The sequence below is a fragment of the Physcomitrium patens genome, chromosome 17 (genome assembly GCF_059467195.1).
Source record: "Physcomitrium patens ecotype Gransden chromosome 17, ASM5946719v1, whole genome shotgun sequence".
Classification (NCBI taxonomy): Eukaryota; Viridiplantae; Streptophyta; class Bryopsida; order Funariales; family Funariaceae; genus Physcomitrium; species Physcomitrium patens.
Window position 1 is genome coordinate 13,664,015 of NC_143426.1, and position 27,107 is coordinate 13,691,121.

Sequence of the window (27,107 nt, forward strand, 5' to 3'; positions counted from 1 at the left end):
TTGTAGATGTGTCATGATAAATTCCCGTTGTACAAAACATGTTTCACACATTTTTCTTCTTCTGATTCAATATGTAAATATATTTTAAAGTGTAGAATTTTTAAAAAGGTTGTTGGAGAAGAACAAACATGCATGTTATATCCCATGTGTTAAAAAAATTAGGTGGTATCCATATTCAAAGTGTTAAAGTTGAATTTTAAAACAACAAGATTGCACTGTCACATGTTATAAAGGGTGATTGAAAATTTTCAAATAGAATACATTTTGAGTGAGGCATGGACATCCTATGCATTTTTAAAATTTTATTCATTGGCAAGTAGAGTGAAAATCGCTGAAAGTCTTTCATGAGTCTTTGACAGTCAAGGAAGCAAACTGTAAATTTCCAAGTTGGTTGTGATGGATTCACTATATACATACATACACACAAACAAAATAAAAAAACTAATATTTCAACATTATGAAATCTTAAATAGTACTTAAATAAGTTTAAATGAAATTTGATGTTTGTACTTTTGCTCAAAAGAATAACTATTGTTTATATGTTCAACATATTTGTATCAATGCAATAATTTAACGGCATTAGTTACACAAAAATTTCAAATTTCAATGATGAATACTACATTTTCTACAATTGGTGGTTGTGATGCACAATCACCTAACTCTGAAAATTTAATAAGTACAGAAGAATATTTATTGTGTTTAGTTTTAATAAATTAAAAAGTAAATGAAAAAGGATATTTGCTTTCAGATTTGATCTTTATTTTTATTATTGAGTTGCTGGTGAATTTATAAAATTCGTCAATCTTTTAATTGTACCCTTCAGTATTAATTGTTCACTTCCTGTGTGAAGGTATTTGCTCCTCACATCAATTATTCGAATTAAATTGATATAATTATATTTCTTTCTATCTTTATTTCATGCATGTGATTACATTTTTTTGAAATGCTGGAAATGCAGAAAACTTATACAAATGATACAATACAAAATAACATCACTTCTTTTTACAAATTGTCACTGTCCAAACCCAAAAAAATCTCTTGTATTTGTGATATTATTGTGTCCAAGCAGGGTGTGACAACTTACAATGGAATCAGTTCCACATTGTTCATCAACCTGTACTTGTGGTGGTTTATTAAATTGTGAAGTGTCTTGGCAAAAAAATGTCTCTGTAACAGAAAAAATTTAAGTGACAAGGGCCATGGATACTGTAATTAAATATTATTCGTGCACACAAATTAAGCCTTATTTTACATTATAAATCCTATGTTACATTACACTAAGATTTTTCTTCAAGTCACAATTGTAAGAAATGTGGATAACCAGGTAGTTGACCAATTTCAATTTTCTCTACATTTTCTAAGCTGAACAAATAAGCAATGTAATACTTTTCATAAGTTTGATATCAAAAATTTTACACAATTATTTTTCTGTTTGATAACATTCTTATTATTCTGGTTGTTGTGAATTTTTATTACCTGTGTCAAGTTTCACTGAAAGCCCACATCATTTACAAACCATTTCAATAATTTAAATGTGATGGTGACTTTTCCCAATTCTAAACAAACAGAACAATGCCTTTGAGTTATGTTAACATTATGAAAGATAATGTAACTAACTGAGCTTCAAACTCAATTTCCAGAGACAAACATTTCAGTAAACACACACTAGTGAGTTACCTTCTGTACAAGCACTTCATTTGAATAGTTTATGCCAAGCCATTTATAAGAACATGATAACTTTATTTTAAATACATGGTTTTGCTATTTGATCTTTAAAGAAATATACCACCACTTTTTGAGTGCTTGGGGCCTTTCAAGTGGGTTTCCTCAATGTTGCTACTTTAAAACTAAAAATGAAGAACAAAAAAAAGATAAAAAGAATTCAAGAAATTGTGATGATTAAGCGCATATTCCAATCTTTCAAGTAAAACTGAAAGTGCTCAATTTATCCATTGCAATTGAGATAATCAATTACAGATTACCTTCTTTCGTTCTTTCTTTATTGTACAGGGAAATCATGTGACGTGGCAGGGGAGAGCTTCTCATAACGGAGGCTTCGAAGTGCTGGCTTGCCAGGTGGACAGGGTTTTAGGGTTCTTTGATGTCAGAGAGCTCCAGCTCAGCGTCCAGCTCAGCATCGACCCGAAGGATGGCAGACGGGGACTTCATCCGACCACAAGACGAGACGGATGGATGAACAGAATCTGCGCTGCAATCGATGGTGGGTGTCGGCGTTTGTGCTGACGTCAGCAACCACCCCATCACCTCGTCCATGTCAACGGGGCCATCTCTGGGTGACGTGGCGGAGTCATCCACGCTGGCAGGCAATATGCCCTGACAATTCAACCTTCCTACTAATTAAATTAACATGCCATGTATCATATGCGTGTTATGTTTACTTATATTTAGTCATTGGTTAAATGGGCACACAAATTTGCAGACTAAGCAAATCCATGTACAAATTCGACAGAATAGGACCTCTAGCAAACTTCTACTGTCTGAAGCATGATTGCCACCACCCACTTGCTTCCTCAACATTCTCATGCCTGCACAATTTTGAAACCACCTCAGATTTCCATACCAACACATGCTAAATACTTAAACCAACAACTTGAGTAAACTAATGCTGCAGGACACATGAATGGTACGATCTACACCCACTTACTGAAAACCATTATTAATTGGTGCAAACAAATCTCTTGTTGGGGTTGAATACAGATACACAGATAGAAGGATTGGGGGATAATATAAGGGCTTTGTTACAGCAAATGGACTTACGATGGAGGTCAAAATTTGCTTGAGGCATCTCGTCAATGGTAAAATCAAGTGGTGAGCAAGAAGTCTCAGATATTATGTGGTTGGATTTCAAGCATGCCATGTTTGTAGCTCTGAACACGACTTCCTCCCTTGGTTGCTAGATGATCCATACAGTATACTATAACATATTCTGTATATTGTTTTCTTTATAGTTTTAGTTCTACATTACAATTACACATAGGTTGGAAATTACATCGTCTATTATTGTAGGGGAAGACACAAAGAGGCGAGGCGTGGGAAAAAAGGAGTTTTACTGGGCTCCGAAGAACCTTCGTCTTCGTCCGTCGTCGTCTTCGTCGTCGTCTTGGTTTCTACGCTTGGTGCGCTTTGAGTCGTGTCCATGCCAGTAAGCATTGGCCTCGTTCCATGCCTCTTCGATGTGGTGTATTCTTCCAGTCGAAGCCGCGTTGTAGCCGTTGCCTGCTTTCAGTGTCGAGTGAGATCTCTTGGTGCATAATGCATTATAGCGGTTCTTCACAGCATTGTCCGTCCTGCTCGAAGGATCGCACGAAGGCCTTGGTGAGCCTCACAAACTTGCAATTAGGGTAGCGTATGACTGTTTCAGCTTAAGCATTGAAGCTTCTCGGAGGGGGCTCTGGTAGTGGGGTAAATGGAGCCAAGAAAGTACTCCCGGCGTGTTCCAATCACCCGTGCCAGCAGGTGGAGAGGTTTTATGGATATCGAAATGGCTGAGAGGAGGGATTACTGTTGGGGCCAGATCAGAGATTTTATCAGTTGCTAAGGCTCAAATGAATTCATCACTCCACTGTGGCACTGATGAGACCTGAATCACAAGATAAGATTAGGGGTACCGTTCACGTTGAATGCCTGTTGGTTTTGGGTACTGTCCTTAACTTTTTCAGTGCAGGCTTCTGGGACCTGTCTGATCGGCTCTACGTCCTTGAACCCTTAAACAGAATGGAAACCTAATCAGCACATGCCTCTCAAATGACGGTATAAAAAAGGTAAAAACGGCGAACGGGGCTAATGTCGTGGAATCCCCCGTTTGAGCGTCGAGGCGATGCCACAGTGGAGGCTGTTTTGGACTCTGACTTATTCCTGGACGACCAGTCAGCAGGAGTCTTACGTAGCAGTAGTTGCAGCAGGTGGGGGTTGGAGATGGAGACGGTATAGGAGAGGGCGCACTGATGAACGGATGCAGTGAAGTTATGTGGTGATTATTATTGGCGGAGGTATTCTCGGTGAGGGTATTGGAACGCTTCTTTAAAAAAAAATGCGTCCAGTAAGCAATTTGCTTAAGAGAAAATCGAAGATAAAAATCCTCGAGAAGTTATGGTCTAGATGGTGAATTAATACCTCCCGGGAACCATTTTTGCGATTTCTGTCCAGCGGTTCCCGAATGCGTTGTGGCCCTGCAACATGTCACAAGTGTTCTTGTAAGAAAGGATGACAGTTTTGAACTGAAAATGATTCTGGGCTCTGAGATTATCACACGTTGACACCCAAGTGAGAACAATGTACCTGGAGGAGTAGGTGGTCTTCCTCAGCACTCCAGCTACTTTTGTTCATGCACATGTGAAGATATGTGCGCCATCTATGAGATAGCCACAAAGACACAGGCACAGACTCAAGTCATCCGATCTTACACACAACATCCAGCTTCACACATTGTTTCGTTAGTTATTATTGATACCCAGGTGAAAACTCACTGATTCTGAATTGTAGTTGATGAGGGGGCAAGAAACCATACTGATACCTCTTTCTGCACTCGCGAGGTGTCTTTTTCTGCATTTTTGATGAGATAATGTGCCATCTGTTTTTTCACAAGCCGTAAGTTGGTCAGAACCACCAAAATACATCCTGCAATAAATAAATAAATAAGATAATCCTATGGATGATAATTTAAAAGACAGGATCCTCCACAGATGTACGCATGAATAGACAAGTTTATATCCCCCCCGCAATAATGAATACACGCTATGTTAAGAAAAGTTACTTCTTCGTTCCATGTCGTTTGACGAGCTCTCGCAGGATATCGTCTTCCTGTCAATGTCAACGAATTTTCCTCAGGCCACACCCCTTAACAGAAGTACCTTTAGAGTTGTGTTTGATGTGGGAATTATAACATGTACGTTTAAGAATTGAGCAGTGGTTTATTCGCAAACACACGCTCAACATTCAGCCAGTCAGCCATCAAGCATGCTTTTCATGATGCTCTCTGATGAAAAATTAATTTCTCAATTGCGAAGTTCATGTCTCACCTGCTCACTGAAGGCAGTGGGAGGATCTGTGGAGAGCTCGGTCTGTATCGGTGAATCCAAGAGCGTAGCTGGGGAAGAGATGGTGCCATAGATGTGGTTGGCAAGTAGCGGCAGTGCTGTAGACATCAAGGGGCTGGAAGGGCCAGGCTTGTCACACATTGAGTCCTGCAATCGCACTCGACCAGAGCATCCGTTGGACAGAAACTGGGTGTTCAGAAGGTACTGCTGGGTGTCGCGACTGTTGTCGCGAACCAGTCGCAAATCCGAAGAAGCCATAATAAAAACTTGAGAACAATTAACCAAACTTCTACAATCGGGAATACCATATGCTCATATGACCAGTTGTATATTGACACTGATGGACCATCATTGTCACGGCACACCAGTTTGCAAATGACATTTCTACTCAGTCTTTAGTTAGGTCGCTACGCAAGCCCCCGTGGAGAAAGAATAGCTGCATTACTAGGTCACGATGCAGCAGACAAAAGCATAGTCACTTACACTTCGCCAATTTCCACGAGGAAGAGAGCTTGGTAAAGCACTATCTTCGCTAAAAGACCAAAAGAAACAGAAACACTTGGGGACAGAAAACTACAGTATGTTGGAAAGAGCATTGCGAAAATGGCGGTCGTGGACAGACTGGGAAATTGGATAGGTTTAAAGAAGTGCAATCTGGACACTGGAGATGGGGGGGCCATGCTATCAGCGGAGGATGACGGGAATTAACCGTTTCTGTTCCAGCGGTTGACTTACAGTGAAGCAGCCAGCATTTCGGTTGCGGCCGTCTGAACTCCACTCTCCTTAGCTTCTCCTCAGCACAGCCAATCGAACTCAATAACATTAAGCATCGAATTCTCTGGGAAAAGCGCACACTCTCACACTCACACACACACACATACACACGCAATACATTCTGTTGGGGGAAATCTCAAATAATGTGCGGTTCCCCATCCAGGATCACTACATCGATTCAGTGCCCCACGCTGCAGACACATCGATGTGCAGCAACTACTGCAAACAATGATGCAGATGGGGGGATCGGGTGCAGTTGACGATCGGGAGTGTGGTCATGGCGGTCCTGCTCTCTCGATCTCATGTACCCAATTCCTCACGCCTCACGTACTCACAACCATCGCCGAGGCTTATTGGACAATGAACTGGCTGTCTGTGCTCGACGCGTCAATGCTGATCATTTTCCTCGACTGCTGCGGCGCTTAGCGGCGCGGGTTTAGGGTACCGAGACAACCACCGATCACCGACCCAAGGCGCATCGGGTCCCATCACCGTTTGACTAAGTATTGTTGTTATTGTTATTGTTTTTTTTTTTTTTTTTTTTTTTTTTTTTTTCCTGATGCAAAGCAAGGTATACCCAATGCATAAATTGAAAGAAAATCTAGATGCCAAGCATATTGAGCTTAAGGTAGACTTCATAATAAAAGACAAGTATTAAATCAACCAATATTATATTGCCTAAAGTTATGATTATTATTATTTTTTTAATATTTTCTTGCATAAATGATGAAATTAATGATTTAAAAAAAATTATACCGAATCTAATGATTTTTCTTTTTCTTTTTCTTGTTCTTGGTCTGGTTGGTATCTATTTTACTGCATGTTACTTTTTATTATACTTGTATGTATTCTGTTATGTTGGATTAGTTTAGTTTAAAAATGTGTACATTTCTTAAGAACTCAGTTTTATGAAAAATATACATTTCTTTATATCCAAATATTATTTCTCTTACATAAAATTCTAGGTAAAGACTAAATGATACAAAATCATTTAAAATTTAGATGTTTGTTTATTTATAACACACTTTGTTTCTACAAAAATATCCCTCTAACATCTCTAAATTCTTGGACTTGTGGCTATTTTATGAAATAAAAAAGAAGTTCCAATTATAAATCCAATAGACAAACAATCAATTCCAAAATGTATAATATATTAGTTATTCTTTACAAAGAATTGCATAAAGGACAAAAAGATAATATCTTTGGATTGATTTTTAATGTCTATGCATTTATTGTTTTTCTTCTATGTTAAATTAATAACATCAATATGACCTCTTTTAATATTTTGCAACAAAACCATGCATCTTTTCAATTGAATTAAAAGTTTGATTCTAGAAGCTTTGTCCATTCAGTTTTTTTTTTTTTTTCTATTGTTTTGACTTGTATAATTGTAATAAATAATTTTTTTCTTAGATTTTTTAAACTCATCGCTAAGTCTTTATTTATAGATTAATAGTATTAATTTTAGAATTAAAAAATAAGTCTACTTAAGAACTACAAAAATAGACATATGTCTTCTTCATCTTCATATTTTGTTTTGGTTTTAGAACTATGCATATGCTTTTGGCATAGTTTGTTAAAATTTAGATTGATTCAAAGTTATTAAAATATACATTTTTAGAAAATATTTTTGATAGTTTTATATTATATCTTAGATTGAACTTTAACCTTGTACACTTTAACTTTGATTGGCTTTGATATTTTATACCACACTTTTTTTTAAATGCCAACATGTTCAATAGATACTTCAAAAACAAAAGTAGAAGTATAATCATCTATTATTTAATTAAAACCTTTCTGATTTTTGGATTTTAAAAAATATCTATAGCAATTATATTCTTTTTGAATTTAATGTCTTTATTTTTTTTGAAATTCAAATAACCAAATGGTGATTTGGCACTATAACAACACCGCAATATACTATAGAATGTAGAGCTTCCAATTCAAAAAACCCAAACAATAATAGAGAGACTCTTGCAAGCAGCCAAATTCTATGTCAGTGATATTTCTTCTTGAGGAATGTGAATTATCAACTCCATTGACACTATCTATCATCAAAACCACATCTCTATTGTCTTTAAAACAATAGCTCCATCATTGTCTATGGCACCATGTTGTATTTGTCCTTGTTGTCCATTCCTTTCACAATGTTTATATTTTCTGGCTTATGTAATGTCTCCAACACTAATAGAACTCATTTTAACATGATTGAGATGTTGTCGCCAAGAATGTTTTATAAATACAACAACTTCCAAATTACTATCTCTACCAGATCCATCAACTTATTGTGTGTTGAGTCCTTGCTAAATCCAAGACCTTACAATATAAATAAATAAGAAAAAAATCCAGCTATATAATCTTACGTATTTATAAATTCTTCAATTGATTGATCAACCAATCACAATTTGCTACAAATCACAACTAATAGTAAGATAACATGAAGTCTAACCTTTCAAAAATATAATTATCCTAGAAAGATATATAAGAATTCTTTCAAAGAGCCATATTCCTACTACTAGCTCAACTTCTCTACTTCTTTAAGTTTTCTAACTATTTATTTATTTATTTATTTATTTGATACTATAGGTGCATCTTTTTGTCTAAAAATAAAAGGGAGTCATTTTGATGACTCACACTCTGCCATCAAAAACCCCAATAAAGGAATTGCTGCTTGACTTCACCAATGTAGATATTAATTAGGGTGTAGCAATATCAAATGGAGATGTAGCATTAACAAAAAAATTCTCTTTCCATCTCTCCAACTTTTTAAATATAAAGCATAATTCAATCACCTTGAAGAATATTTTATTCATAAGTTCAGTAACAGTTACAAAAGCTTTTTTGAAAGGTTTTTGAAACTAGAAACATCATCATTATTTTCAGCTCATAATTTCAATTCACATTATATCTACTTAAATTTGTGATAAATTTTCTAACAACCCACTGATTTGGAATTTTTTCATGTTTCTTGTGGACATTATAATTTGTGCTCACCTTTTCATATATATATATATATATATATATATATTTTCATTTTGACAATCAAATATTAGTGCATTTCTGAGATATATTATAAAAACTGAAATAAAATTTTGTTTCAATCTTAAACTTATCTTTATTTTGAAAAGGTACTCAAGAACATAAAAGCATAGTAATATTTTAATGCTTATATTTCCAATTATGGATAGTACTTTTATATGAGGATTATTACCAGCATCATTGTTCAGGAAACTAAAGTGTTATGAAATCATCATTTTACTGTACACAGCTTTTGAAAATTGTTTATTTGAATTACTGTTAGACATCTTGAACCCAAATCGCAAAATTTATTTCAGATTTCAGGTTGCTAAACTTATTCAAATCACTCATATTTTTATCTAAATCATACTTTGATCTTTGTTAAATATCACTCTAGAATGTAGTTATGAACAAATACTTAAATTTACATATCAAAATTTAAAAAAACATATCAAAAAAGTTTTTGGTTGTATTAAGCATGTTATGCATGCATTTTTAATTCTGATGCACATTGTTATCATTAGTGCTTAAGACCTTTTTCTAAATCCACTTTCAAAAAATGGAATTCGAGTCCCATTGCAAACAACTTTGAACTTTTGGTTTTTGTTCTGGTTTTCCATTTTCTTTGTTTATAAAATAAACTTTCATTATTTTGTAATGTCATAGATAAAAAAATTATTGTATTTGGAAATTGATATTTTAAGTACAACTATTTAGAATAATAATGAAATGCTTATGTTAAGCTAGGTCAGAAAAGTGTTTAGATACAAACTTAAATTATTATAGTTTTCCTAATTGTATATTCAAAATCACTCATTCATATCTTCCATACACAATTTTTTTTATTAAATACTTTTACCCATCTCAAGTTCTTCTAGATATTAAGGATCTAGTCATAAATCAAATATGCATACTTTTTTTTTATGTTTTGGTCATAAGGTGGGTACAGATACTGTGCATGTAGGATTGTGTCATGATGTCCAATATACATACTTTGGGTCACTTTTGCATGCTCACAGTGTTTCATGTGTATTTAAAACTGGCACTTATACTCAATGCAATTTGAGTAGCTCCCATGTACTACAATCGTACAAATATGTATGTTAGATCATCTGATGTAAGGATTTGAGTGATACATTCAAGTTAGCTTCCATGTTGTGGCATCTAGATTTTCAAATATTAGTGATCGTGTGCACAAGTGCTGCAAGAGTGTCAAATTCCTGGTGCAAAGTATGAATTCAAAGTCTCAAATCAATATCTTCAAAGATTTCTGTTTTGGATTTTTTTACACATTTTATTTAACAGTTTTGAAGTTGTGCTTAAGCTTCATACTTTGAAAGTTTCATTATGCAACAGAAACGGATAGAGAAATACCACATCTACAGAACTAAAATTTCAAATTCTACAATGCTAAAGGTAATGGATACAATTTTGTAAAACAATGTGTAATAAAATCTAATGCCAATTGTATTATTGTGTGTCAATGAATTTTCAGATTATTTAAAGGATCAGTTCAATCCAATATATATATATATATATATATACACCCTCGTCTCTTCCATTCACAAAATCTTCTGATGTGCCTTTGCTGCTGCAGCGATATATTTCAACTCTTCACTGGATTGCTGTCTCGTTCTTTCACTTTTGCTGTATGGGTCATGGGTGCTCAGCCCTTCACGCCTTGAATTCCGCATCTTAGAGGCGCTGCTTCGCTCATTTAAATTTGGATCTAGCGACTTCGGGAAGTGAGAGCATGGTGGGCACTGCGACACATCTTACTGTTAAAATCTACTCTCTTACTTGCCATTCGATTCATGTTCGTCGCGAGGCTGTTTTCGAGGACATTTTACTTTAGCACGAAAGAACGCAGTTCACAGTTCCTCTCATCTTGTGTCTCCTCCATGTTGGACTAGTTATCCGTTCGAGGATTGTTAGAATTACGTGCGGTTGTGAGCTCAGGGATTTGTGTAGAGCACGATTCAGGCAACCCTACTTGGGGTACCTCGCAACTACTGAGTTGGGAAACCTCATCGCGGACTAATATATTTTTTTCTGTTGTATTTGGAATCATCACTAATAGCTTCCACCAGACAAAATGTGGAGGCAGTGGGCTGTAGGTGACGCACTCAGAAGTATTCAGTGGTGTATTGTCCTGCTTCCATTGCAAGTCATTATGGGTTATATAACTTATCCAATTGTTTTATGTACATTCCTACGGATACTCGACTTTAAGTGCTTTTCTCTTTCTCTTTACTCCAAAGGGGAAGACACTTCGCCGAAGAATCGAAAACCATAGTCCACAGATGTCTTCGACTTTGTGCCAACTCTTAGTCTTTATTATAAGCTGCTTGTTTCTGGCTTTGTGGGCAGACGTAGTAACTTGAAGGTATTTTCTTGTCGGGCACGAACCTCGGGTCAATTGTGCCTTCGAACACTGCATGAGAGCGCAAGTCGCCGGCTTCGTCGTCGGATGGTGGACCTTCTATCCTAGTTGATGTGTTCACAAAAAATCGGAGTACAAAATGGGTATAAACTCGAAATGCCTGCAGAGATCATGAAGAGCATTGAGTAGTTTTTGCGCTTACTCCACCACACGGCAAGCTTGTAGTGCTGAGGCAATAAACATGCTTGTTGTCGATTATGACTGTACTGCCAATCCGCCATTGGCGGGTAACTAGCGCAAATGGTTGTGTTCGCCTTCATATGTGACAATCAACATGGTTGAGTCTTCCATGGACCTCTCCACGTGTTTTCTGGCTGGACAGCCCCGGATGCTGCTGCACTTGTAGTATCCTCTGCGCATGCCAAAATAGCCTCAAATTCAGAACTATGATTAAAAGTGATCAAAGCCCCAAAACATGCAGACAGCAAGCTACCAAATTGAGGGAACTAGCCAAGTTCAAGAAAGGTTTATGTCGAAACCTCGGGTGCGGTGAGCCCTTGATAGGCTTCTGACCATATTTGCGCCATGAATACTCGTCTGGAGGTATGTCAGCCAACTTAGTGCTTATTGCCTTCACTGTGATTGTTCTCTTCGACCTCAATTTCCTGTCAAAAACGAATCTAGTATCAGAGTAGAATTTCACGTCACCTTTCAAATTCCAGCAACAACGAAATCAATCAGATTTCCATGTCCGAATTTGCAGGACTTAGCACGTGCGTCATATACCTGCGTTTGGAACAATGGCATCGTCCAAGGATCGCGCAAGTCGCGCCGTTCTTATCTGACTTTCCCGAACATTTTTTTCTGGGATTCGATGGCTGAGGGCGAGGGGGCAATGCCGATGGCGGCTCGACAGATTTCACATTCTGCTGACCTGCGGCCCTAGCATCGTGCACACTCATGGTTGAGAATGGCATGGTTGTCGCCGACTGTGGAGGCCCTGAGCTCAATGAACTGTCTGGACTGTTCCCGCCGCCCGTCTCCTTGCTGCCCGTCTCTTGTTTACTGAACGATTTTGACCGAGGGGCAGCTGACCGATAAGAAGCAGTTGCTAGACGCTGCATGTGCTCCGAAAGATCTTGTTGCATCATAGAGCTGTGAAGAATCTGATGCGGGTTAGGGTGATGAACGCCCATCGCATGCTCGGTGGGGGAAGAAGTCTCACCAGCAGAAGTAGAGCTTACAGGAAATACCTGACCAATTGGGAAAAACCATCTCCCGATCAGACATGCCAAGAATAGTAGGGGCAAAGACTAACTACAGACAAGGATCTCAAGATTCTGTGGGGAGTTGAGAGGTTTCAATGTTGTACCTGGTATAACGTGCGTTGCGGTTCAGGTGACTGCGGATGCTTGGAGGAGGACGTTGGCGTGAACGTCGACTTAAACGGTGATGGGCTGGGATGACCCGATGAGACGATTCTGTCCCTCGAAGCGTCCTGCGTATTATCTGTACAGAAGTTTGAGCTTTCAAGGAAGACGCCTGCGTAACTGGCAGTGACGGCATCACGAGTTCTCCTTCGAAATCGTGCATGGCCTGTGCGGGTGAGTAAGGACACCACCTTCTGGAACTTGGATATGGCAGTGCCAGCCATCATGTCGTACTCCTCCTCTACAACTGGGGGTTGCACCTGCGTCAGCGATTGAAGTAGCTGCCTTGCGTTTTCTATTCCCACACGTGCTGCTTCCTTTACTTCGTAGTCCCTGTCTCTCTTCCCCAATGTGTTGTTGTAATCTAGAATCTCCATTGCCCCCATGTTCGCCACAACTACGTCTCGAAAACTTTGCCTACTAGAGCACTTTCATGAAGAAGTCTTCCCACGTGGAGCGGTTGATATCACAGACACAAACAAGGGATTACAAGATGAATTGATGTATTGTTGTTGGTGTCTCGGGTACGGTTGAACAGATTAAACATCTGAAACACGTTCGGCACACGCAACCGACTAAATCAGTATTTTTAGGAGGATCGATATAGAATAAAGCTGTAATTCCTGGCAAGCATGTTCTGAGTTTTCCTGCAAGTATGACTATGCTGTGTTCAAGGCCGGTATATTAGCCCCGCATGATTCTTAACTTAACCTTGAACTGTACTGCACAATGCTCGACTTTGGTGAGAGAACTCAAACTAGCAACCGTTTCCACTTCCAGAGTTCCCTGCCGTGGGGAACAGCGATGCATCTCTTGCGGTTAGAAACGCTTCGTATGCGGTAGCGTTCAGAGAGTCCAGTCTTTTATTATACATGCAATTTAACACTATGACTCAACGACAGTCAGAAAGCGCGGGATGTGCCACAACTACTAGTTGTATGTAGAATTAGAGACCCTCTTCTGCCTGCTCAACGCGCCGCGACGTCTTTAGTGCCAGTTATTTTGGGTTACAAGACAATCACAGAAAACCCATATCATGGGCCTCCGCCGCTGCTTCTGCTGTTGCTGCTCGTTCCGAGAAACGCAGAAGTGTTGCCCTCGCAAACTCGGGCTGTTTTCAGCTTTGAAGCCAATTTCTCACGGACCAAAGCGCAAACCTCCAACCTTTGGTAAGAAACCGAAACATCTACCGATACTTAACACGCTCCGTAACATAGCGCACACGATCGATTGCCAAGTGCTACGACTACGGTACCATCGTTCAACTAACAGTGAAGCATCTAAACAGCAGAGCTGGGCGAAGAAGCTGCGGGAGGTAGGGAGCGAGACCGGGAGGGGGGGGGGGGGGGGGGGGGGGAGAGAGTGTGTGTGTGTGCAGTGGTCCCACTGTGAGAAGAGCCGATGGCGGGCTGGCTGCCGGGTCATGGACAGCAGGCGACTCAATGAATGTGTTCTATAGAAGAGCATATCAGAAAGCTTGGTTGCCACGCGCGGAAGGCAGACGATATGTCCTTCTCCTCCATCGCAGTCTTTGAAACATTTGGTGCATTGTGGTAATATGGATTAATATTGTACTTGTTTTGCAAAGATCACAATGTAACCCATATTCCTTAAAAGAACAACAAAATAATGTAATAATGGTAAAATGATTATGTTTTTCAAAGTGGGTTGTAAAGAAAAAAAGGATTGTCTAAAAACAAGAGTGTGTCATTGTGTCATGCAAGTGTTATTTTAAAAAAGGACTGTAAGTTATATATTAGATACCAGCCTTTGTAGACATTGCAAAGACTAGTACTTTACTTGTCCCTGTAGAAGAACCATTTATAGCCATTGACATTGAATGTCCTGATAGTTCACACAAACAGTGCATCAAAAACAACATGTAAAATACAAAGGTTGACAATTAACTTGCACATCTCTCCAGAGCCTACCATATAATTTTATTCAAAAATAACAATAAAAATAAATACATTTCCATTTGATATAATTCAAATGACTTCCATTGCATCAATTTGATCTTATTAAAACCACCTTATTATTAATAATAAAAAAATAAATAAGCCCGCCTATTGAACCCAAAAAAATCCAAAGGAGTGAGCATGGACCTAAGACCTTTTTCAGAACCTAAATCCAACATTACAACATGAGTATGAACTCATGACCACACATGCAATATCAATCCATAAAGTCTATCAAACCATGAGTTATAACTCTTTTTTTATATTGTTTTTATTAATTTTTTTTGTTTCCACGAGGTAGATAGAATGAATGCCTAATGGTCAAGCTCTACAGGAAGCATGAATCCATGGTGAGACGGATTCCACTCAGGTTGCATGGGGGATCCTTCCCCTCAGAAGATGAATGCGGTAGAACTGAGGTTCCGTTTTTCATCCATCGGGGATTGGATTCTAGCATAGCTTTCTAAGGGTAGAGAGCTTTAAAGTTTTAATAGCCTGAGATACACACACCCTTGGTCAACACAGCCGCAGCTGACAGTGGATTCTCTGTTCAGTATACAAAATGATAGATAAACAAATAGAGGGAAGGGTTTTCTTTTACTTTTTGGGGGGGGGGTCAGGGGGCAGGTGGGGCAGGTGGGGCAGGTATTGACCATGCAGTGAGACTTTTGTTGGGGCAGCAGCTGCCCGCTGCCCAGCATCATCAGTTAGGCTCCTGTCAAAGTCTCATTGTACTAGTTTGAACGTTGAAGATTTTTTCCTTGAGCTGCTGGCAGGCTTTTTCCCAGAGCTTGTCAAAGGCTCTCCGCATCATGTTTGACAAACCCAAGCATTGTGACTTACTTACATTCAACTTTAACTTTTTTCAATTTTTTTTTCCTGTTTTTTTCAAGTTCTTTTGGGGATTGGCCTCAATTTCCAATCGTACTTTAAGTTGGGGACTAAATGAAGAGTACATCCCAAGTAGTACAATGAGTTCCAATGCAAATTAATGTGAAGAAACCAAACATAAAATATATGCTTGCAGCAGCGGGAACAAACAAACAAACAGGAAAAGATGGAATAAGTAGCTAATCATTACACAGCATCCTGCATATCACACAATAAGAAAAAAAAACGCGGTTGACTTTTTGTCACGCATTCCACAAACAGTATCTGAAAAGCGTTGACCTCATGCAAATGTCAACGCACTTTATAGACCAGAATGGGAACGACAAAACACCACCAGAATTTATTTTATTCTTAATTTTCTATAAAAGCTTGTCCAATTTTGAGTCAATGCATGTGTCGATTTTTTTTTTTCTCTAATATGCTCTCGTTTCCCCCTTTTGCCTGCACAAAATTCCAACACTATCAGTTTCTCAAGGGCACAAGTTCAACACACATGCTAAAATTGATGAATTATTCACCCTGAATGGAAGCTGAGGGGTAGCAACATGTTATGAATGAAAGACTGACAACTTTCAAAGGGAATAATCAACAACCTTCGCAGAAGTGTCGTTGGAATGAAAAACATCCATTCATTTGGATGAAATTTCGTTTTTCTGGATGGAGAAAGGAGATCAGATTAAACTTTGCATGTGTGATTGAAATGTTGTGCACCGAGGCATTTTATTTTGTAGGACACACGAAATCCTTACAAAGATATATATATATATATATATATATATTTAAAGCAGGTGCACGGTAGAGTGGATGGATGGATAATCTGCAACACTTGGATGAATGAGCTGAAGGCACACATTTACCGGGACGAACCAAATGCCTTGATATGTCTTGTCAGGGAATCTGTGTCTTTACAGCTTTCCCCACTTTGACTCTGTTGGTAAGGACGCCCTTGAGCTTGCATTGGATGAATTTGGATGAATGTGGATGAACGTTTTTTTACTGACACCTAAAGTGTTCAAAGTTAGCTTTTGCATTTGAAGGTGGATCTCTTCAATTGTAAGACATGGTGCTAAAAGTTTGTGTGCTATATTCCCAAGCTGAGAAATCCATAAGAAACCAAATCATGTTCTTCAAATATCATGAATCACAACTCTAATGATTCATGATATTATCACGATATTATCACAATAGTATCACAATGAAGGCACTTCTCATGGTTTTATAATTTTCATACATTTATTTTAAAAAATAAATATAACTATGTGTCTTTACAGAAATCTTAATAAGATTGATGTCCTTTGGAACAGTGGAAAATTTTAATTTTAATTTAAAAACGTTGAGTATCAAAGAAAAATAAGACATGTGTTGCAATATCACATACTTCTATACTCTTTTCAATAACAGTATTCCACAAAATCTATGTGTGTGTGTGTATAAAGGATAAAGAATACATTGACCATTTTTCAATAAGTCAATTTTTTACATGTGATTGCACATGACAACTTTTTAAATGATAAAAACACAAGAGGGATTCTGTCTACAGAAGCACCACAAACACAGCCCACATGCAAAGTGTGCTGCTGCCATGGCTAGAATTGAATGAAACAGTAAATGTTTAAAAAAACTAAACCATCAAAATCATGCCATCACATGCGCTACAAGATGCTGTGATCAATAGATAGTTTGGCTTGGCTTCCGTTGGCCAAGGAACAGAACCCAAAGTATCATTCAATTTGGATAATTATGGCAATGCAGTGGATGGGAAAGTTCAAGTTCCAGTCAAAGAAGACATACCATTTCAAAACAAAACATTGAGACTAGTAAATAAAAAAATAAATTAAAATATGGTTGCCTACAGATTTGAATGTGTTTTAAAAAGTTTTATTCTTATCAACATAAGAAGTTGTCAAACCAGCGAATTCTTCTGAACATGAGAAAAGTATTACAATTTTTTGCCACTGTCTTTGAAGACCCATCTCTTGCTTGGAAAAAATCTATCTCTCAATCTACTTAGAATACAGTGAAATCAATAAACAAATCGATTGAAAGAGAGGATAATAATGAGATTATGTGTCAATTAGACCCCCCACCCCCCTGGCCTCTCAAGGGGATGATGCCCTTAAAATGTAATTAACGGGTAGAAAATTAAAACTTAAAAAATTAAAAAACCCCCTCACCAAAAACACAAAAAGAGCCCAGGAAAGGGGAACAGACAGTGGATGAATGAGCATAATTTCTTTTTCATCCGCATCCAAGCTTAAGAGATGGGGAGATGGGCATGAAAGGAGATTTGGACATTTGGCGGCAGATGTGTGGATCACAACTGTATAAAAAGTCAACGTGAAAAGTCAAATGCATTCCAGTCAACGCACGGTCTACAAAAAGTAAAAGTCAGTGCACAGTCAGTCCTGGGTGGTTGACTTTGGATGGGTACAAACTTCCCTTCACATCTTCTCCATGAGCTTCACATTCATTGCACTTTCTTTGCATATATATACACACACACACACACTCATATATATATATATATATACAAACACACACATATATTCATAAGTAATTAAGTAATGAAGTTGAGTTGATTTTGGCATCATGGAATCTACTGTTTGAAGTAGGATTGATTCCAATAAGGATTTTCAACCATGCACACAAACAAATGGTAGTGGAGCAAATGACGTGTTGCCACATCTAACAAGACGACGCCCTTGTTGAGCACAAGCAATGTGAATTTAAAATCCTATTTGAACACATGCTTTGTCTTTTACATCACTTTTCACCAATTTTTGGATAACCTTTTATGTGTGTACAAATAAATAAATAAATATATAAACTCATACTTATTTGATAGATGACAATTTTTCAAATTTCAACATTTCAATTTTATTATCACAATCTTTTAAAGATGAAGCATTTTTTGACAATATATTTGGCGAGGTAATCAACATTCTCACACACACACACACACACACACACATATATATATATACATATACATACACACATTAAAATGAATTTATATTTTCCCATATTGAACAACAAATCAACTAATCTGGTACACTTGACATGCCATGAAATTTTAGAGGTGAAAATGTTTTGAAGTTACATGTATTCAGTTTGATGAAATTTGTAGAGTTTTCAGTTTAATAGAGTTTGGTATATGAATTTCCATCACCATTACTACTTTTGCTGATGTATACAAATATACAAAGAATGACGACAATTGAAAAAAGAAAAAAGAAAACAAAACAGAAGTAAGATAGAATCCTATCGAGAAGAAGAACATTTATCAATCATATTCATAAATTCGTTTTAGATCTACTACTTTTTATAAGATTAAATATTTATAAACTTGAACATATGCTTCTTTGAGAAAAAGAAGAAGAAGATAATTCTTAGTATGATTTGCCCTTTTAGAATTTGTACACAACTCAAATACAACCACAATGTCTCAAATCACATTAAATTTAAATATTCATTATAACTAGTCTATTCTTTCACATAAAATAACTTGGACTTCTAACAACCATGTGAAAATCATCAACAAAAGGATAGTATTCAAACAATAATCAAACTTGAAAAGAGGAATCATTGAACAATGGGATCACTAAAATAAGAGCAATACTCCAACACACATGCACACACACTCCCATTTGTGTTGTGCTTTGTTTCACTCACTTGCTCTCTCATGCTCTTGTTAAATTGACTTGATTATAAGATTGTGTTCACAAATACCATCTCATGCCACATCCCAAGGTGCTCAAAGGGTGCGGAGAACAGGGAAGTGTGGAATGGCCACATGGTCAAATGAAAAGAAGTTCTAAAAAAAATGTTACAAAAAGAGTTAAAATCAATGAATAGAAGCTTGGATAATAAGGGGTTCCATCTCTATACAAGCAAAGGAGGAACACAAGGCCTTCTCATGTAGTTTTCAAACCCCTCCCCAATGGTTTCAAAAATTCTAAATAAGCCAACTCCTTCCTTGGAAGGGGCAAGCATTTTGTTTGGTTTTGTGTTTTGATTTGTTTTATTTTACCTTTTTGAATGTTAATCAGTTTTTTTTTTTGCATGATGCTGCTGGGCAGCTGTTTCCTATGCCACAACCCCCAACCACATCATACACATGGATGTTCATTTATTTATTTTAATAAAAATAATAAAAATAAAAAATATAATTCATACCAAAAAATTCTCACCAAATAACTGCCTTTGAGGCTACATGTTACATGATGTTTAATGCAACATGCTGAAATATAGTTTGGACAAAATGATGTGGATTTTGGTATATGTTTGGTTCAGAAATTGATAGTTGGAATTCTACTTATTTAAGAGCTTCAAACCAAGATCTGAAGATTAATTACTAATAGAACAGTACATGTTTTCTAACTCTATACTCAGTCTGAAACTAGTCTGATTGTTTTCAATTAACACCATATACACACTTACCTATAGATACATATACAAACATACATGCAAAAAAACAAACAAATAAAATAAGAGGATATTACAAGTATAGGTTAGTATATTTTTATTTTTTAGACTATATTGATTTTTATTTTTATTTATTTTTATTTATTTTTTGTCTTTTATAAATAAGGTTGGTAAAGAAATCAATTTAAAATTATATGTCATAAAAATAAAAATTTGAATTATGTAATTAATTTGGTTGAAAATTTTAATTCAAATATTTTACTAATGTTTTCTATAAAGTTTAACATTTCAAACTTATATCATTCAAATGAATCTAAAAAATGTTAAGTGAAACCAAAATATACGTCATTGAAAAAACCAAATTATTTTACTCTATATTCTAGCTTTTATTTTTGTGTTTAAATTTTTTGAAAAAAAAAATGTGATTGTAATCATAGAATTTTGAAGAAAAGTATATCATGCATCATTTTCAGGCTTGCTTTTCCAACAACCTTATATAATAAATCACCAAAAAAATCATTTTAATTTTTTAGAAGAATAATTCTTGCCAAGAACAAACAGAAAAAGAAAAAAATGGAAATGATATTTATGTGTATATATATATATATATATATATATATATATATAATTTATTTTTTAAAAAATTCATTGAAAGAAATTGATCAGAAAATTTTCTTTCAAATTCAGAAGTATAATTATGATGTTTGTAGAATGAAGAATTTATGCGAATTTTGAAAAATTGCATGTTTGAGTAACAATGGTTTGAAGACATACTCATGGATATAAATATTTACACTACAATAAGAATTAATTCGTAGATTCAACTACTTTAATGAAATTTGTAGACAAGCCTTAAATTAGAAACTATGATATCCAAATAAAGAATGTTTGACAATTTTTAGCTGCAGCCACTAACAAAACACTTCCAACTTTTTGATTTTAAGAAAATCAGGTGTCTGTTGAGTTGCTATTGTATATCGATGGCTAGATGTTTATAAATACGAATATCTATTTATGATGAGTACAGAAAGGAGAAAAATTTAATTGATATAAGACTAAAAAAATTGATTGATTTTCTAACAATATTTAAAATTAATAACAATTGTTTTGGTCTATTAATTACTGATTGCACTATACATACTTTAAACCACTCAATTGGTATATTGAGCATACATATTGTAACTTTTTTATAAAATTCTTTCTTCTTTAAGTTTATAATCCTCCATATTGATTATTTATAAAAATAATATTGATCCAATGGTTTAAAATATAACTATAACTATAAATATTTATAACTATATATATATATATATATATAGTTATATTTATAAAATAATATTGATCCAATGATTTAAAATATAACTATATATACACATATACTTGCATGATTATATGCATTTTGTAGACATTTAAATAAACTATAATATATAATCAATAGGAATTATATAGATCTATTCTAGTGTATAATAGTTTTAATATATATATATATATATATATATATATTTAAATTTACAAATTTACATGCATGGATGATTTAATTATTTTTATTATTAGATATATATTTTTTAAAAATTCTAATTAAAATTATTAAATTTTCTTGATTAATTAAAAAAAATTCTAAAAAAATTCAAGAATTAATATTGTTATTTTTTAAAAATTCATTGAACTATTTTTTTAAAATATATATATATATATATAGAGAGAGAGAGAGAGAGAGAGAGAGAGCGAGAGGAAGAAAGAGATGTTAAAGCCACACCATCCTTGCCATCTCATGATCCATTTTGTACCTGCTCCCTATCTTCAATACCATTCCCAATTCCCATCTTTTATTCTTGTTTCATGTTCCTAGCCACCATCTCCCACCCCCCTTCCTTCTCTTGCTATAAGTATAGATTTCACAAATTCACCCCATTTTTAATATAGTAATATTATTTATAATTTAATAAATATTATTGAATTATTATATCAAAGTACCATGCTTTAGATGGATTTTATAAATAATTAATTAAGTTTTAAAGATGATCCCTAAAATAAACTTGTTTCACATATAATACATAAAGAAAGATATTTAATATAATTTTTGATTTTATAAAGATTAAAAATTATAAACTATCAAATATTATTCATATAATTACATAAATTATGTCTTTTAGATTTTTTTAGTTATTTTATATTTATATTTTTATTATCTATATAAAAAAAATTCATATAAGCTTCAATTTATTTACAAACAACCTATTTTATTTAAAAACATCACGGATTATGACATTATAGTTGATATTTGTAATCATAAAAATCTTTTAAAAATTTTTAAGGAGATTATTTTTGAAACCATTTTTAATTTCATCTAATATTCATATTAATGAAATTAAACAACCTCATTTCAATCCAATGTTATGTAGACAACTGTACAAAATTCAGATTACTTGTGTTATAAACCACAACTTTAAAATTTATTTTTTGCATAGCAAAAAAAAAATCTACGGTTCTTTGTTTTAAAAATAAGAAAAAAATAAAAATTAATTTTTATTTTAATAATAGGAATATAAATCTGAAAAGATATTGAATTTACTAGCTTACTGATATTTTAATTTTATATTATAAATTATATGATTCTACAAATAAAAATTATAATTGACCTCAAAATGATTTCTTATATATATATATATATATATATGTATATATATATTAAATTTATATTTTTAATAATTATTATAAATTAAAATATGAGTAAATTATCTTGTAGCAACATTTATATTTTTTACATGAAACTTGTTATATCTAATATCAAAAGAATAAACAACACAATGTAACATTGATTCTTTGAAAGAAAAAAATTACATGAAATTAATAAATACTACCTCATCGCTATATAATATATGGCTTTTATGTTTATTATATTCTTTTTTAATATAATATTTATAATATAAAAAATAATTCTTATAAATAAATACAAATTAATATTTTTTTATATTAATATATTATTTTATATGCATATATGTATAATCACATTAAAAATTGTGATAACTTTTTTTCAAATTAATATTCTTCAACTTGAGTAATTTTTATTAGATTTCTTACTTAGAATTTATTCTACATGATTCATGTTACAAACATCTAATAAGAAGATTTCAAGAATATTATTAAAATATTCTAAAATATTTCAAAATATTCTAAAAGATTCTAAAAAATAATAATAGTTTGTCAAAATTACCTTCTTATTAATATTAGAGCTTGATCCTTCTTGATTAAGTGTAAATTATACTTCTTCTTGAAGGTATCTAAGCTCTTTAGAAGTTATAAAATATCCTCTCCTAAATTGATATTGTTTATTTTTTATTTTTTATTTTTATTTTTTAGAATGGTTGAAAATAAAGATGTTAGGATGGTTGAGTCTTATGAGTCTAAGTTAGATGTTATTATGAATACAATGAACATTCTAGCTTGTAGAACTGCTAAAATTGAGGGATTTTTTATAAGGCTTCATAGTGATGTAAGATCTGGAGCAAGTCATTCTGGGATGGAATTACTTTCTAAAGCTTCTACATCCAAGGAGGTGGTAGCTTTTATACCTCAATAAGAAAATTAACCTATTCAATAACATAAGGATCTTGTCAATGACATAAACTAGAAGAAGATACATAAATTTGGAAAATTTGTTTCAAAAAAAAGAAAAAAAAAGAAGAAATAAAGTAGTATGTATATTAAAAAGAAACTAGAATTGCTATTACAAATGACAAGAAAACTAGAGACTCTTAAATCTAGACTAGAAGCAAGAAAGAAATTGACAAGAGTGAAGATGACTTCACTCTTGCCTCTATATATACTATCTAATTAGGAGCTATGTGGCAATATTCTATAAGACCTCAAATATGTATTGACTTTGTAAAATACATGCTTTAGCTTATAAGGTAAGTTTTTTACATGTGGACCACATAGTTAGCTTGTCTTTTAAGCTATCAATATGTGTGGCACATGGCCAACTTGTTGACCACGATTCTAACCTAAAAAGTCAATTAAAGACACATGTAAAGTCAAAGCAATGTCTATAAAGCTTTTAAAAAGCTTTTATAGAATATATTATAGAATTGATCTACCTTTAAATCATATAAGTAATTATTGTTTTACATGTGTATGCTTGTGACATTACCTCTCCTTCTAGGGATGAGTTCCATAAGGAACAGTCTTCATGTGTTGAAAAAATCTAAGATGCGATGAATTATATTTGCTACATACTCTGATCTTTGTTCTCTTCGAAGATAGTTGATAGGCCCTCTCAACCATTGATAGTATCTCATATTAGGGCAAAAAGACTACCTTATTGTTTGGTCATTGTTGAGACTTTTCCAACTTCATTCAAATAAAATATCTAGAACACCGTTAGGAGTTGTTTCTACCTCTAGTAAAATCACCAAACATCAGAACTCTCTTTTGAGGTCATGATATCAAACACATTGTATCTCGCCATCTATTTGAAGAAAGACATGTTGTTCTTGAAGATCTTCATTTTGATTTTATCGTCTTGAAGGTTGTGACAATCGTAATGTCTCATTATTCTTCATTTTGATTTAGATGGATGTGATTGATGAAAAGCCTCCACCACATTTGTTGCATTTGCAAGATTCTTTATTGGCTCCAATGTGCATTCACTAATATCATATTTGTACCAATGGACAAGATATTCCAATTTATTTTAGTACCACGTTGAGTCTAGAACTTCTTCTACTTCAAACTCTTTATTATTGTCCACTTCTATAGGAAGAAGTGGAGCTTATCTTCTTCTTATTATATTCATAGTCTTGTATGGTTTAAGAAGAGATGTGGAAGATATGATGGATTTTCATTACTTTTAATAGATATAACTGATAAACAACTGGATTGATTTGTCCACAAATAGGAAAAGGTCCAAGCCTCCGGTATTCTAAGTTATCATAAGGATGAGTAGTCTTGATATTACGACAAAGCAATGATACCTTGTCACTTATATTGAATTATGGTTATTTCTTTTAATAAGCATCTATGTTGATTTTTTGTTATTTTTTAGCTTCTTTTAATTGCACCTTTATTCTTGCATGTAGCTCTGACAAACAATTTATTAAACCTTCTGTTGCAAGATTATCAACTTTTGAAAAGTCAAAAATATCAAATTATAAATGGTGACCATAATTGGTAAAAAAAGATGTCTATTGTATAGAAGAATGTATTTTACTATTATAAGAAAATTATGCCAATGGCAAGAGGATTCTCTAATCGACTTGTTAATAATTAATAGTACACCTTAAGTATTACTCCAAAACTTGGTTTATGTGCTTTGCTTGTCCATCAATTTGAGGATGAAAGGTCGAAGAAATTTTTATGTCCACCTTTAAAATGTTAAAAAGAGTTCTCCAAAATCTTGATACAAATTGAGTCCTTCTATCTAATATAATATCTTTCAACAATCCATGATATTGATAGATATTGTCAAAAAAAAGCTTAGCACTTTTTTTACTTGTGATAGATTTTATGTGTGGTACAAAATATGCCATTTTGATAAAACAATCTACTATCACAAATATAGAATCACACAATCTTGAGATTGGAAGATCTATAATAAAATCCATAGAAATAAAAAACCATGGTTGTTCTAGAATAGATAATGGTTGAAGAAGTCCATAAGGTTGATGCCAAGTTGTTTTTGACCTTGAAAAAATGTCACACAGTTGAACAAAGTTTTTTACAACCTTCCACATTTGTGGCCACCAAAAATCTCTAGATATTAGATCCAAAGTCTTGTTGTATAAAAAATATCTTGTTCTTGGAAAGTCGTGACATGCTTGAAGAATACGTAAACGTGCTTCTTTTTTTGGCACATATATGTGTATTTCAAAATAAAGTAGGTTTTTCTTGAACTCAAACTTAGAAGTATCACAAGACTTAAAAGAAGTATTCTTGATATCATGAACAAGAGGATTAGAGGACATACTTGATTGAATTTGTTTAAAAAAAGTTGAATCAATGGTCAATGTTGATTTCACTGCTCAAAGATAAAATTATTTTGGCTTCAATAAAATTATCTTTTGTTGATCAAAACTTATATCTCTTTTTTTAGGAGTAAAATAAGAACATTTGGAAAGAGCATCAAACAAAATTTGTTGTTTTTTCGCTGATAAGTGATATTGAACTCAAATCTTGATAAAAACATGCTCCAATGAATTTAGCAACAATTTAAAATACAAGTTGACATTAAATATTCGAGGTTCTTGTGATCCGTATATAAGGTGATTGGATTGGAAGCACCTTCTAGATAATGACGCCATTTTTGAAAAGAATCCACAATTGTAAGAAGCTCTTTGTTGTGGACTTCATAATTAATCTGAGCTGCTAAAATTTTGTGGAATGAAAAGCTATTGGACGGAGTTTATCATCTATTCTCATTTGTAATAATACAATGCCTAAAGCAAAGTCCGATGCATCTATTTCCATAAAGAATGTCTTAGAGAAGTCAATGTGATATAAAATTGGTGCAAAAATAAAAGTTATCTTTAAAGCTTCAAATATTTCTTTTGCTTCTTAATTCCATTGAAGTTTTTCTTTATAAGTCAAATGTGTAAGTGTAGTTGTAATTCAAGAGAAGTCTTTGATGAAGAACTGATAGTAATTGGCAAATTCCAAAAAATATTTGATATCTCAGACCGTTTTTGAGATCTTTTAATATATAATCATTTGAACTTTCTTACGATCCATCATAAGTCCATCGTTTGAAATGATATAATCTAAGAAGTCAACTTGAATAATATAGAATATATAATTTTCTATCTTGGTATAGAGTTCGACATGTCTTAATTTTTGTAAGACATGACGAACATGAAGTTCATGTTCTTCTATGTTCTTAGAATAGATCAAGATGTTATCTAGATAATAGACAACAAAATCATCTAAAAATTCTTTAAAAATATCATTTATAAGATGTTGAAAAGGTGTTGGTGCATTGGTAAGTCCAAAAGGCATGACATTATTTTCAAAATATCCGTACCTGGTTTGAAATGTAATCTTTGATTCATCTCATTTTTTGATGCATATCAGATTGTATGCTCTTTATAGATCTATTTTTATATAGATCTTAGCTTAATTCAAGTGATTGAAAAGTCTAGATATTAAATATAGTAAGTACTTATTTTTAATGGTAATC

General features: G+C 34.0%; 2 protein-coding genes across 6 annotated transcripts; both read right to left on the reverse strand.

Moving 5' to 3' along the window:
* Window positions 1-1,719: 1,719 nt before the first annotated feature.
* LOC112294355 (uncharacterized) lies at window positions 1,720-6,207 on the reverse strand. 5 transcript variants are annotated; one of them, XM_024544677.3, is made up of 10 exons: window positions 5,793-6,207; window positions 5,040-5,204; window positions 4,775-4,821; window positions 4,535-4,591; window positions 4,300-4,372; window positions 4,135-4,190; window positions 3,072-3,308; window positions 2,779-2,888; window positions 2,479-2,546; window positions 1,720-2,334 (listed from the first exon to the last, which is right to left on the reverse strand). In XM_024544677.3, exons 2-10 carry the CDS (start codon window positions 5,196-5,198, stop codon window positions 2,089-2,091), a joined length of 1,053 nt encoding a protein of 350 aa, XP_024400445.1. In that variant the 5' UTR covers window positions 5,199-5,204; window positions 5,793-6,207; the 3' UTR covers window positions 1,720-2,088. The 5 variants fall into 5 exon arrangements, with proteins under 5 accessions (XP_024400445.1, XP_024400446.1, XP_024400444.1 ...); XM_024544678.3 differs by lacking the exon at window positions 5,793-6,207 and adding an exon at window positions 5,541-5,769; XM_024544676.2 differs by lacking the exon at window positions 5,793-6,207 and having other exon boundaries at window positions 4,300-4,333; window positions 5,040-5,772.
* Window positions 6,208-10,984: 4,777 nt separating this feature from the next.
* Window positions 10,985-14,077, reverse strand: LOC112294170 (putative WRKY transcription factor 11). The gene is made up of 4 exons (XM_024544388.3): window positions 12,605-14,077; window positions 12,019-12,485; window positions 11,772-11,897; window positions 10,985-11,644 (listed from the first exon to the last, which is right to left on the reverse strand). The coding sequence occupies exons 1-4, from the start codon at window positions 13,046-13,048 to the stop codon at window positions 11,524-11,526; spliced, it is 1,158 nt and encodes a 385-aa protein (XP_024400156.1). The 5' UTR covers window positions 13,049-14,077; the 3' UTR covers window positions 10,985-11,523.
* Window positions 14,078-27,107: the final 13,030 nt, after the last annotated feature.